Source organism: Orbicella faveolata, unplaced genomic scaffold (genome assembly GCF_042242905.1).
Source record: "Orbicella faveolata isolate gen_17 unplaced genomic scaffold, um_ofav_v1 contig_25, whole genome shotgun sequence".
NCBI lineage: Eukaryota > Metazoa > Cnidaria > Anthozoa > Scleractinia > Merulinidae > Orbicella > Orbicella faveolata.
The window spans coordinates 31,872,501-31,887,401 of NW_028301553.1; the positions used below are offsets into that span (position 1 = coordinate 31,872,501).

A 14,901-nucleotide genomic window follows, 5' to 3' on the forward strand; every position below is an offset into this window, starting at 1 on the left:
TGACAAACCACAACATTGACTGGGACTCTGCTCAGTGCTCAACCTACAGTACAAACTATTTTCAACGACTGACTCTGGAAAGCTGGTACACTAACCTAGAACAAACGCCTCTTAACAGATGTCAACAACTACCGGCGCCTTACAAACGACTTATCCACGACAGAAACGAAACCGACAAACGGACTTCTAACAGACCGACTTAACAATACACGGATCAAAACCGACCTACTTGACTAACAATAGACGGATCGAAACCCACCAATGACTGATGACAAACTTTACACGAGTCTTTCAGCCAATACCATCATGGCTATACTGACCAATCACGTTCAACAGACCAGACTTATAAGATCATCGACTGACAAACACTATTCACTTGACTCTGAAGGTGACTTCCGCTCAGGTTGTCGAAACGTCAGTCACCAACAACAGTTCTTTTCAGAACTACACTCACCCGGACGATCACACTTTACGAACTAAGGATGTACTTATGTCGTTTCCAGTTTTCCCTTATTAAATTGTCGGCGATACAGAATTACTTTAAGATCGCATAGACCTGTACTGGAATGTAAGCATTCGTGTAGATGTTTACTTAGGTCTCTTTATTGGCAGTCAGTAACGATTAACCGACAACCAAACTTTAACTCGATAAATATTTACTACTTTGAGTGGCGTACTCAGTTTTAAATTTGATGCGTTCAACCCTGATTTGCTTTTAGTGTGTGTAACACTTCCTTTGCGTACTGCTACTTTTCTACTGAAATTGATGAGCCTATTGTAGATCTAAAACCTACATAAACGACGATTCTCATTTGAAGACGGTTTAGCTTGCTAAGTAAAGTTCTACATTCTACAAAGCTAATGCAAAAAGGTCAACCTGTATTGTGAACCCTCAAACAGTTTTGCCATTTCAGGGTTGTTACGTGACAATAGACACGCACGTATACTCAACGACAGGAGACTAATAAAAGAAAATTGTGGAATTGAGAGGCACTAAAGCATCACACCTATCTTATTTCCTTCGTCCTTTCTCCTGGCAGATTTTTGAGGTCACGCGTAACAAGAGTGCCCTGTAACACAGCACACCATTTTCTCAGTAGCGACGCCGTGTCCTCACAAAAAACAAATATAGCGGAAAGCGGCGGACTACAGGTTAAAGGAAGGATTGAAAGAACATAAAAAATTGGCGTCTAATAGAATACGCCTCTTAATATTTTAAGAGAGGCAATGGCATCTCAGGCAAATCAATTGCTGATCACATTGTCACGCAACACAATTTAGGGGCGTGATTGAGGAACAAGTATGTTCACTGGCCTGAAAATCGTATCTTCATCAAGGTAAAAAGTAGCAATGCGATGAAGATCCAAAGGGACCAGCCTACTGAGAATTCCAAAGCTAGGAATGAATCTGTTAATTTACGTTTTCAACGATTTCAGTTTAATTTAATAATGTCTACTCAGTTTATTCCGAAGCTCGAGTGAAATACTTAATCATAAAGTAAGAAACATGAATAACGTCTTACTAATATACACCGATTCTTGAATATCCCATATCTCAAACTTTATCGTGAATGGAAATTTCGCATATGAAAATAGTACAGCAAAGCAGGCAAGTGTTTACTAGTGGTAGTGATACTGCAAAGTTAACCGCGACGTTCCTTGTTTAATTTAATTATAGTTGTTGTCTATGTTTTAAAGATATCCCTTCCATGTTTCACGAATTTTGTATTTCCATTGCTTGAGTGGCTATCTGTACTCGTTATAACAAAAGTATTAGCTATATTGCATAAGATCCATGTCAAAAAGGATCCATCGAAGCCATAGTCAAGTTCGCTACCGTGTGAAATAGTTTGCGTGACTCTTGATAAAGCACTGGTGCTATTGTAAAAACAAACAGATTGGTGAATTGATAAGCTGAGTGGTAAAAACTTGTTTGAAATTCTTTACCTTAGAAGATTTAGTGGAAATGTATAAAATGAAAAAATAGTCGGAACAATAGCAATTGCGCAATAATCAGGCAATAATTAATAATTGAATAATTAAGTCGGATATGCGTCAAAATGACCTCACGGAACATTCTCTCAACGGAACAGTTTTTGCGTGCCACCTACAATTTTTTCCAGGCAAGTAGAATAAAAAACCTGCTTTTATTTGGTTATATTTATTTACTTGACTGAAATATAACAGGTAACATTTGACAAGTTCAAAGTTTGCTAATATTAGCCTTATCATTTTAGGTCCGTAAATGGTTCAGCTTCCGAGGGTTAACTATTTTGTAAAAAACAACATTTTAAAACAAAATTTAGCCCCGAGTAAAGTTTAAGAGATGGCCCACAAACTGTGTAAAGGACATGTTAAGACAACGTTTGGTACGTCCATACGAGCATGTTGAACATGTGCCAAATTTCAAGCCTCATGGCCCCCGCTGAAGGCCCTGTGACCGAATTTTCAAGTTTTGCAAATTTCGAAGAAAGGAAAAGGAAATCGAACCTTTTGGTGTCATTTCCGAAAATAGTTAGCCAAATGGGTTCTTTTGGTCAAATAAGAAAAAATTCGTTATTTTTCTTCTGTCGGCCGTTTCTCGATATTTTCGGATTTACGCTCTTAAAGAGTCTCTAGATAGTGTCCTGATATCTTGTTACCACAGTGATGGTGGGGGTCTTAGGGTTTTGGCCCTATTCACAAAAAAATAATAATAAAATATTTTTAAAATGAAAATAATGAAAATGACTTTAAACAATCATCCTATAAGGGGGCATCAAGCTTGCATTTTAAAGACTTTCACTAAAAAAGTTAACGTTAAAAAGCAACGACGTTTCGACCGCTCGACGGTCATTTTCAAGTTGAAAAGTAAAAGTTTTGCATGCGCCCAAATATATACAATCGATTATAAGAATGCTACTGAGACACTGACTAACACTCTAAAATATTTACATACTCATGCCGCAATTTTCTTGTATTCTTTCTATGTAAATATTTTAGAGTTTTAGTCAGTGTCTCATTAGCATTCTTATAATCGATTGTATATATTTGGGCGCATGCAAAACTTTTACTTTTCAACTTGAAAATGACCGTCGAGCGGTCGAAACGTCGTTGCTTTTCAACGTTAACTTTTTTAGTGAAATCCGTTTCTCAAAAAATTTGTTGATTCGCATTTCAAAGAAAAATTTAAAATTTCACTCCTTTTTCCCTCTTAAATGATGCTAGAATCCATCTAGTTTAAGATTATATATGTATTTTACGCTTAATTATTCATGCGCCGCTAAAAATAGCCGCTTTTGAAGGCTAGTACATTATTTGTTTTTGGTTGCCATGGCAACCACAGGTAATGCAATCGTTTTGGCGCGTTTCATTTCTCCAAAATTGTACAAAAACTCATTCCACTTGATCCTGAGACCCTTGAGTCCAGTCCCAGATCCTTCGAGTTTAAATTTCCACTAATAGGAAGCCCGGTTATAAAGCACTCAGTCTTCACAGATCGAGCGGGGAAAAATTAACGCCCGGGCGGAGTGTGGGGGTATTCAGCGGACACACTTTTATATAAAAATACGTTGTGTAAGTGATCCCGTAACACTAAAGGACATCTCACTTGCACATACGTAATAAGACACACTTTTCCCGCGTAAAATGTAAATATGGCGAACAAAGTAGACGAGGAATATCTCCGTCTGCATTTGGATGATTATAGAAAGGAAAATGGCTATGTCTTTGGTTTTTTCGAGTATGATCTTAAAGAATTTCTTGAAGAGTATATGTCTTCGAATTCAAGCTGCTTTGTTCTGTCAGATCGCCATAGTAAGGAATCTTACTTGCAGGAGGAATGCGAATTTATGCAAGATTTGCCGAGATGATGACGGAGAAGACTGGGTGGGCTGCGACGGGTGCGCCCAATATTTCCATGCGAACTACCTCGGTGTCAGTTATTCCAAAGTCCTCTCACAGCCATTCTTCTTTTGCCCTCATTGACAACCATTTTTATAGTTGATTGCATTATAAACTAGCCCCAGATTATTTGTCTTAGACAAGATTTTTGTTTTTAAACCAGTCTTAATTCCATTTGTAAATTCTTGAGCCTCTTACCAGTTGTTTTGAACACGGCGTAACATTATATCGATTCCATGTCAGTAAACCTGTGTATAACACTCCTGTACGTCTCGAATTCGTCTTTAATTCTAACGATTCACTTAAAACCAAAATAACAAATACAGAAATTAATAAATACAAACTTAAACTTAAATAAACTGAAAATACAACAATACGAAAAACAACAAAAAATAGAAAGGAAAAACGAGATTACTTACAAGATCTGTAAGGCACTCCGGAACTGACAACGACTGAATACAACTAAAAAACTACAACGCTTTTAAACGGAATTTTGAACTAAAAGAATAAACTTAACGAGGTTACGTAATAAACAATAGACGATTACATAACACGACGTGAAGAAACTAATTTGCATTTAAAACTGCACAAAAAAGGCACGCAAAAAATTTACCTTTAACAGCAAAGACAAAACAAAATAGAAAAGGCGACCAAAAACGGAAAAATTTAACTCTCGTGGCTACATAGCCCCCCCTAATGGACTAGTAAAGTCTACAGTTCATTACTATAGTGTAACTATACTCAGCCACGAGAGTAAGTCCTCTTGATCATTCTTCACACTGTGGATTTTCTGGTGAATTCAGTTTCTTCAATTTAAGCTTTCTTCTCTCCTTCTAAGAAGCACAGTTTGGTTATTGGCCTTGTAAGAATTGTGGTGGCAGTTTTCACCTTGGCTGATCGGACATTTCCATCTTTTCCCATGAAAACCTCAGTTACTCTGCCTAATGGCCATTTTCCTCGATGGACGTTGTCGTCTGCAATCACAACTAGATCTCCGGTCGCTAAGCAACGGCGAGGTCTGGTCCACTTCGCTCTCTCTTGAAGGGTCGGCAAGTACTCCTTCAACCAGCGCCTCCAGAATATATCGGCCATGTACTGGACTTGACGCCAACGTCGCTTGCTGTACATTTCTTCTTTGCTGAAGACTCCAGGTGGCAAATTTGGGTTTGCTCTTAACAACAACAAATGGTTTGGTGTTAGGGGGTCCAGGTCCCTTGGGTCGCTACTGACTGGAGACAACGGTCTGCCATTTAAGATCCCTTCAACTTCATTCATCAATGTTCGGAGCATTTCGTCAGAGACAAGTTGTTGCCCTAGCGAGGCTGTCAGGATCTTGCGGACGGATCTGATAGTGCGCTCCCAGGCACCACCCATGTGCGAGGCTGCGGGTGGATTAAATTTCCATGTAATATTCCTCTGATCAAGAAACTTGTAGATTGATTCTTGATTCCAGTCGCTCAACAACTCGCGTAACTCCCTCTCACCAGCTTGGAAGTTTGTCCCGTAGTCACTATAAACGGTAGTTGGACATCCTCGTAAATTGATGAATCTTCGCAATGCATTTAAGAAGGAATCAGTATCAAGTGAGTTTACGACCTCTATATGAACGGCCCTGATAACCAAGCAAGTAAATAGGCATCCATAGCGTTTCACATTCGAGCGACCTTGACGTACATAAAAGGGTCCAAAGTAGTCCACGCCTACGTAGGTGAATGGCGGATCTCCTGACGTCAGTCTTTCCTTCGGTAGGTCGGCCATCAACTGCTCTCCACGTACTGCACCAAGTTTTTTACACGGGAAACAGCTACTGATCACTCTCCGCACAGCTGAACGTCCCTTGATTATCCAATAGAATTGATGCAAACTGGACAGTACGTACTCTTGCCCAAGATGGCCAGTTTTCTGGTAATGTTGAGAGATGATCAAATCCGTAGCGTGGTGACGATAGGGAAGAATAATTGGATGTTTAGCCTCATACGTGATTAAGGCATTTTCCAGTCGCCCTCCAACTCTTAGGATTCCGACGTCGTCCAATAATGGATGCAGTTTGCGCATGTAGGCTGGCATCTTTTGGTTCTTTAACTCGGAAGTTACTTAGCGCGAAGGCTTCGATGAACTGATTCCTTGCATGGTTCTAATGACGTCTGGAAATGACAGCCTTTGTACATGCTTGATAACTTCCCTTTCTGCAAACTGAACTTCTTCCACGGACAGGACAGGTCCCCTTTCTAAACAGCACTGAGATCTGAAGTTAGTGGAACCACCACGGTATCTTTCAATGAACCACGTTTTGAATCTCAATAGCCAGGCCACAGCTCTTCTTAATCTGTCCCAAGATGAGTAGCGCTCTATCAACTTGGAAAAAACTTCTTCGCCTTGATGACGAGTCGACGACTGGTTGTAGAGCTGAGTTTCACGTTTGATCTCTGGATCGTCATCTGATAGTTCTGGTTGGCGAATTGTAGGATCACAAGGCCAAAACTCTTCCCTCCTCTTCAAAAACTCGGGACCGCTCAGCCACTTGCTACTTGCACTCATTTCGTCCACTGTAAGACCTCAGGAAACTTCATCCGCTGGGTTGTGTTCAGAACTGACATGCCTCCACTGATGGGGTGCTGAATTCTCATGTATAACTGACAGCCGGTTTGCAACAAATGTATGGAAACGCTTTGACTGATTTCTGATGTACTGCAACACACAGGTGGAGTCTGACCAAAATGTCGATTGGCTAATCGGAATGTCCAGCTCTTCTCTTACGGTCTGGTCTAACTGAACGGCTAACACTGCAGCTGACAGTTCCAATCTTGGCACAGTCATTGGTCTCAGAGAAGCAAGACGAGACTTTCCAATTAGAAATGCGCAATGGATCCTTTCTTCGACATCCACCAATCTGAAATACGAAACTGCTCCATATGCAACTTGTGAAGCGTCTGCGAAGTTGTGCAACTCGGCAGTTTCCAAGTCTCGAAAACAGGCAGGTCTAACGCATCTCTTTACTGTTATCATGCAAAGATTGGCCAACTGACTCTTCCATTTCTCCCACCTTTCACCATCGCCGTCGCTGATTTGATCGTCCCATCCGCGTTTCTCTCTGCAGAGATCTTGTAACAATTTCTTAGCTGGGAGGACGACTGAAGCAACGAACCCAAGTGGATCATAAACAGAACTGGTCAAGGATAGTATACCACGGCGGGTGTTTGGTCTGTCTTTAAAAGCAACCTTGAACATGAACTTGTCACTCTCCATATCCCAATGGAGTCCCAACGTACGTTGCATTGGTAGCTTATCCTTGTCTAGGTCCAGGTCCACCACTGATGGAGCCTTTTCGACTTGCGGGATTGTATCCAGAACTTCGGATCTGTTGCATGACCACTTGGTGAGCCGAAAACCGCCTTTGGAGAGGATTTCTCGGAGCTGGTCCACAACTTCGACAGCATTTTCAACTGATTTAACCGATTTAAGACAGTCATTGACATAAAAGTTCCTTTTGACAGTCCTGACTACATCCTCTGAAAATTCATCTTTGTTGTCTTCTGCTGTCCTTCTTAGCGCAAAGCTGGAACAACTCGGAGACGATGTCGCGCCAAACAAATGGACCTCCATACGATGGTCAATTGGTTGTTGGGTCAAGTCTCCATCCGGCCACCAGAGGAATCTGAATGCATCACGGTCATCTGGTGCTACTCGGATCTGATGGAACATACACTCGATATCAGCAGACAATGCAACCTGTTCTTCACGAAATCTCATCAGCACACCAACGATAGAATTGGTCAAATCTGGACCGGTAAGGAGCTGATCATTCAGAGACGTTCCCTTGTGTTTTGCGGCACAATCAAAAACCACTCGGGTCTTTCCAGGTTTGTTTAGCACCGGGTGATGGGGAAGGTACCACAGCGGCCTGTCTTGTACGTTGATTTCGTTAAGTGGCACTCTTCTTGCATGACCCTTGGAAAGATATTGTTCCATGGTGGCCTTGTAATTTTCAAGGAGCTCGCTATCTTGTAGGAGCCTGTTCTTGAGTGTTTGCAGTCTGCGTTCAGCCATGAAACGGTTGTAAGGCAGGAATGGCGGGTACTGTCTCCAAGGGAGCGCAATTTGATAATGACCATCTTCAAGTTTCACAGATTGTTCCATGGTTGCAAGGGCTTCCTTGTCCTCCACGGACATGCTAACCTTGGATTCAGGGATCACTCCAGAGTTCTCCGCTGCCCAGAACCTTTCAAGCTGGTGCATGAGACAATCATCATCTTCTCTCAAGGCCTCCGCTGAACGAACGAGGTTAACATTCAGATGACAATCTTCGCCGACGCTCCTTTCCATTGGGCCCATGAGTGTCCAGCCAAGAGGTGTACGTATGGCGTATGGCTCTCCTCTGTTACCGCGTCTTTCTTCTAACACCCAGAATGCATCAGGAACGTTGGTGCCTATGATCAATCGGACTTCTTTCTCACTAATACTTGATAGCTTGATGTCCCGCAGGTGAGCCCACTGTCTTGCATCTTGCACTGATGGAATACTGCGGCTAGAAGCATTCAGTTTATCAACTGTCCATAGTCTTGTAACGTCTACTTTGTCAGTTCCATCCAGTGGCTCCACAGTTAGGCTGAATTCATAGCCAATTCTTGGGCTGTATTCTCTCTCTTGGGTCGTCAAGTAAAACGTTTTTTGGCGTCCCTGCACACCGAGCTCCGCGGCCAAGCTCTTGTCACACAAGGAGATGTCTGAGCCACTGTCTAGAAGGGCGTAGGTTTCCACGATCTTGCTTGCGTCACCGTGACATCGTACTTTTACAGGAACTGTTCTCAGGCACACCTTTCCTCCTCCAGCTGAGGTACTGTTGGCCTGTCCACTTTGTAATGGAGTACTGCTGTTAACCTGAATTCCTTGATCGGCCACTCTGTCTCGACCTTCGACCGTCTGTTGTGGAGACGGTGGGTGAAGCAAAGTATGATGTCTTCTCCTGCATCCTTGGATTTCAGATGCACCTTTCGCTAGGCATCCTACACTGATGTGACCATACTTGAAGCAATTAAAGCATAGCTGAGCTTTCCTCATCACTTGTAGACGTTCGTCGAAGTTCTTGTCTTTGAAACTACTGCATTTCGCCAAGGAATGATTTCCGTTGCACGATGGGCACCTCAGGGTTGGAGTGAATTTATTGGAAGACAAACTCTGCCCGACACCAGGCTTAGTCTCTCGTGTATTGAATGTGCTTAAACGTTCTTCAGATGATGCACCACCCTTTGGTTTTCGCCTCTGATTCTCTGATCTGTCACGCGCAACGTCTACCACGCAACCAAACACTGGGTTATTGGCAGCTCTCGCCTTGACTTTGACAAACTCGGCGATATGGCTGATATTCGTTCTCTGACCAGCTTGCTGAATTTGGTCCCCTAGTTCCACAAACTTAGTACGGAGATGGAACGGCAGTCTCTGGACAATTCTTCTTAAGTTGTCGGCGCTGTTAATCTCCTCCAGATATCCAATGGATTCCAAAGTGTGTTCACAGTCTTTCAATCTGTCCGCAAATGCAAGTAGTCCTGCGCGATCCCATGGTTTAAGTGGTGGTCCTTCTGTTAACTTGGTTACGTATTTCGAGGCAATTATGAATTGGTGTCCAAATCGTTCTTCCAGCAGCTCTCTCGCCTTTCGGTATCCCAGGGATGAATCCATGACTAAACAACACTTGATCGTGTCCTTTGCCACTCCAGATGTATACTGAAGGAGATACATGAGTTTTTCACTTTCGCTGGCTTCATTGCTCACGATGCTGTTTTCAAACGATTTGATAAAGTTCCAGTACTCGAGAGGATCACCATCGAACACAGTCAATTCCTTTTTCGGCAATGCAAATCCCTGCTTTATGGTTAATGCCATCTTATCCACAATTCCTCCAGGCAAGGTAGGATTAGTTGCTCCTGGATGCGCAACGGGTACAGTGGGACCTACTGACCAACTCGTAAACTCCTGTGCATTAGGATTCAGCCGCAACTGAGCGTTTTGAGCACCAATTTTCCGTTCGACTCGAGGATCAAAATGTTCCTGCTCAGGGACATTTGCTGCTCTAACATTAACTCGTTCACTAAACGGCTTCACATCTTCAAAAACGTCCCGTAAATTAGCTAAAGCGGCTGGCTCCTCATCCTGAAGCAATTTTAGTTGAAGATCAGTCCTTTGAATTTCATACTGCACATCCACAATCTCCAACTCTAGTTTCGTTTCTTCTTCCTGACGTAATAATGCTTGCTTTTTCTTCAGCTGGTACAATTTTAACTGCGCTAACGCCTGCTTGGCCTTTAGCTGTCTGACAGACAAATGTGAAGATAGCAGAGAACTTGCGGTACTTACAGAATCTTCATTTTCTTGAAGCGCTTCCGCGCCGGTAGGTGCGGTGATTTCTCTCTAGCGTTTTCAATCCATCTTTGGATTCTCGCAATCGTCTCCATTTTCCGATGAAAATGTTCCTTAAAGTAACGAGCTTGACATTCCAATTCCTCCAGATCTCCAGCCGACAAAGTCGCGACGTAGTCATAGTGGGCCCTTTCAAAGCGAGAGAAAGCTTCCTCGATTTCCAATAACTTCTTCGAGACTTCATTGACATTTTTAGAGTCATTCAGTAAAACTTCGGCGGCACGGCACAACGTCGTAACTCTAGACAAATACCCTGAACGCGAATTCTTCAGGCGCATACTGTCGAGGGCATCCTCTGAATGGACTCGGCGTCTTCTTAGACTCTCAATTCCGGACAACATGGCATCCATCAGATCTTTGAATGCATGTATATAACACTCCTGTACGTCTCGAATTCGTCTTTAAATCTAACGATTCACTTAAAACCAAAATAACAAATACAGAAATTAATAAATACGAACTTAAACTTAAATAAACTGAAAATACAACAATACGAAAAACAACAAAAAATAGAAAGGAAAAACGAGATTACTTACAAGATCTGTACGGCACTCCGGAACTGACAACGACTGAATACAACTAAAAAACTACAACGCTTTTAAACGGAATTTTGAACTAAAAGAATGAACTTAACGAGGTTACGTAATAAACAATAGACGATTACATAACACGACGTGAAAAAACTAATTTGCATTTAAAACTGCACAAAAAAGGCACGCAAAAAATTTACCTTTAACAGCAAAGACAAAACAAAATAGAAAAGGCGACCAAAAACGGAAAAATTTAACTCTCGTGGCTACAAAACCTAAAAGTGAAACTAAGAAAATACCCTTCTTTTTTTTTTTTTTGCCGTTAAATTAATTAAACCTTAGTCAAAAGGCCACGTTTGTCCGCTTTATATCTGATGCAGAACTCGGAATGCTACCATTCGATTGTAATAAACTTTTGCCGGACGTTACGCGCGCAATGGCGTAATTGTAACTTATGTACAGAAGAGGGGAAAAAGAATTGAGTATTATAAATTTGCAAACAGAGGTAAAAAATGATACCAGGTGTGCAACATTGAGCGAATGCACACTTTTGAAAGTTTTAAGCGTTATTTGATGACAATTAATGACACCTAAATAAAGTAATTAACCTTAAAGATATGTGTCAACGGCACTTAAATATTCCGTAACGCTTACACAACATATATTTTATCTAAAAGCATGCCCGCTGAATACCCCGACACTCCGCTCGGGAGTTTATTTTTCCCATTCACACAGATCTTTAAAGTCAATTGCTTTATTTAGAGTAGTATAGGACGCTTATATGACCGGTAACCAATTAAGAGCCGAGAAAGACAATAGGCTATTGTTTGGAGAACAATGGACGCTATTGTTTTCCAAATCCAAGATGGCGCTATTTATTTTCAGCCAATCAGGAGCCGAATTAAGAACAATGGATGCTATTGTAATAGTAGTAGTAATAGTAATAGTAGTAGTAATAGTAATAGTAATAGTAATAGCTAGTAGTGATGGACGCTCATATGAGCGGTAACCAATCAGGAGTCGAATTAAGAACAATAGATGCTATTGTTTTCCAAATCCAAGATGGCCGCCACAAATTTCAGCCAATCCGGAGCCGAATTAAGAATTCAAGATGGCGGCGCCCACGAAAGTCGGCCATGTTGGAAAACAGCCCACCAGCCTCGACGGAGGACTGGGATCGGTCTCACGGATTTCCATGACGACACAAATCACGCCAGAGTCACCCAAAAAAATGTCATGCAACTTCAAAATCGATACTTACAGTGTCCTGTGGTCCTAAACGACAGAGGTCTGTCCGGCAAGTGGCCATGATGAAGACTGAGAGACTTGGGTCCGAGGTCTGCCTATAGGGAGGCTATTCCAAAGCATCATGGGACGATGACCTCATTGGGAACCAATCAGAATGAATTAAAATACTCACAGTAGTTGGCTTCCCCAGTCCCCCTCTCTTAAGGAGAGCACTAAACCAAACATTACACAATGTCAATTGTCACGAACTTTAATAACAAATCTTTTGCGCTAACATTAAAAGATATGACGTCATTGCCATGTTCATCGAGTAAAAAGACCGGTTTCTATCGTCATCGCACAATGTTTCAAATGAACTTTAATGTCCAAAACGTTTGCGCTAAAATTACAGAAAGCCTGTCATTGTGTCTCAAATCAGATAACACTATGAAAGAAATGCAACAGAAATAATTTGATCTAGCGTAAATGCAATCTTTGACGAGTAGCGAATAATAAGCGAAGACAAAAATTTATAGGCTAAAAGGTGAGAAGAAAAAAATACCATTGAAATGCTTCAAGTGAAAATGAATTGCTAATGGCAGTTTGCAATAAAATCTAAACTCCTTGATCTCGACTGTTCCCTTGAGAAAAGCATCATTCAAAGGAATCTTGAACAAACAAAAGGCATTTTGGGCTACCATTGAAGAATTAACATAATTAGTCAGAGATGAAACATGGAATAAATTAAAACCGAAAAGCACATGTTTAGAAGCTGAAATCATGATAGACTGTATCTTAACCCTTGAGAATAAAATCAAAGGAATTTCAAACAAACGTTTCGCGCTTAAAGTAAAGATTTAACTTCATTTACAAACACTGCAAATCGCTCCTAATTCAACAATTATAGTTGTCTAAGCGGGTTTCCAATAGCGCCAAAATAAATCACTTACATCAAATATAGTCCTTTCCTTCAAAGCGTCACACAACTAGCAATCGTTCAACTCCATAGCCACGAAGACAGGAAAGAATGTCACGCTTAGAAAAGAAGACGTGTGCTGAACGTTGTCACAAGTAAAATGAATTCTATCAAGACCGATTGACTTATAAACGGGTATTCACAAAACAATAAACAATGTCGCGTGGTTAACAACCAACGAGAGGATGGGGCATGGGGGGTACGCGATATCACGTGGTCAAGAATCAATGAGAAGACGGGGGGATAAGGGGTTATACCGCACAGTAATGTCATTAAATTGTTATAAGCAAAACAGAGTCTGAGTCTTTACAACGTTTATTGAATAGTAACTCAAAAGAAAGAATTGATTATAATTTTAACTCTTAAAGTCTTGACCGGTTACAAAGTGTTGTGAACTAAACTCGTTTCCAGTTTCCCAGACTCTTGGTCCCTGGCCCCAAAACGCACGATATTCTGCCCTAGTTTTCCGTCACCACCGCCACCACCACCACATCCACAACCACCACCACGACCACATTTACCACCACCACCACCACATTCACCACCACCACCACCTACACCACCACAGCATTTACTACCACCACCACATTTACCACCACCACCTCCACCACCACCACCTACACCACCACCACATTTACCACCACCACATTCACCATCACCGCCACCACATTCACCACTACCACCGCCATATCCACCACAGCCACATCCACTACCTACACCACCACCACCACCACATCCACCACATTCACCACCACCGCCACATCCACCACCTACACCACCACCACCACCATCACCGCCATCGCCCCCACCGCCGCCACCTCCTCCTCTTCTACCTCCTCAACTCCTCCTCCTCCTCTCCCACCTTTTCATCCTCCTCCTCCTCAAGTCCTTTGTTTTCCCTTTCTTCCAGGATCGTAACGATCAACTAAATTATTAATAATTATTTGCCAAGAATAAGGAACGGATCAGGCAAAGACTTCATGACCAAAAGCAAAGAAAACTAGGGCAGAATATCGTGCGTTTTGGGGCCAGGGACCAAGAGTCTGGGAAACTGGAAACGAGTTTAGTTCACAACACTTTGTAACCGGTCAAGACTTTAAGAGTTAAAATTATAATCAATTCTTTCTTTTGAGTTACTATTCAATAAACGTTGTAAAGACTCAGACTCTGTTTTGCTTATAACAATTTAATGACATTACTGTGCGGTATAACCCCTTATCCCCCCGTCTTCTCATTGATTCTTGACCACGTGATATCGCGTACCCCCCATGCCCCATCCTCTCGTTGGTTGTTAACCACGCGACATTGTTTATTGTTTTGTGAATACCCGTTTATAAGTCAATCGGTCTTGATAGAATTCATTTTACTTGTGACAACGTTCAGCACACGTCTTCTTTTCTAAGCGTGACATTCTTTCCTGTCTTCGTGGCTATGGAGTTGAACGATTGCTAGTTGTGTGACGCTTTGAAGGAAAGGACTATATTTGATGTAAGTGATTTATTTTGGCGCTATTGGAAACCCGCTTAGACAACTATAATTGTTGAATTAGGAGCGATTTGCAGTGTTTGTAAATGAAGTTAAATCTTTACTTTAAGCGCGAAACGTTTGTTTGAAATTCCTTTGATTTTATTCTCAAGGGTTAAGATACAGTCTATCATGATTTCAGCTTCTAAACATGTGCTTTTCGGTTTTAATTTATTCCATGTTTCATCTCTGACTAATTATGTTAATTCTTCAATGGTAGCCCAAAATGCCTTTTGTTTGTTCAAGATTCCTTTGAATGATGCTTTTCTCAAGGGAACAGTCGAGATCAAGGAGTTTAGATTTTATTGCAAACTGCCATTAGCAATTCATTTTCACTTGAAGCATTTCA

General features: G+C 41.6%; 4 protein-coding genes and 1 pseudogene across 4 annotated transcripts in view; 2 read left to right on the forward strand and 3 right to left on the reverse strand.

The window, feature by feature from the left end:
- Positions 1–463, forward strand: part of LOC149109925 (uncharacterized) — a 2,475-nt pseudogene extending 2,012 nt beyond the window's left edge.
- The window catches only part of LOC149109924 (uncharacterized), a 43,382-nt gene that overhangs the window by 7,034 nt on the left and 21,447 nt on the right, over positions 1–14,901 (forward strand). The gene's annotated exons all lie outside the window — the stretch shown is intronic.
- Positions 4,695–5,948, reverse strand: LOC149109926 (uncharacterized). Its single transcript, XM_089294678.1, has one exon. It carries the CDS (start codon positions 5,946–5,948, stop codon positions 4,695–4,697), a length of 1,254 nt encoding a protein of 417 aa, XP_089150804.1.
- LOC149109927 (uncharacterized) lies at positions 5,976–6,419 on the reverse strand. Its single transcript, XM_089294679.1, has one exon. The coding sequence runs from the start codon at positions 6,417–6,419 to the stop codon at positions 5,976–5,978; it is 444 nt and encodes a 147-aa protein (XP_089150805.1).
- Positions 6,438–10,017, reverse strand: LOC149109928 (uncharacterized). Its single transcript, XM_089294680.1, has one exon. It carries the CDS (start codon positions 9,759–9,761, stop codon positions 6,438–6,440), a length of 3,324 nt encoding a protein of 1,107 aa, XP_089150806.1. The 5' UTR covers positions 9,762–10,017.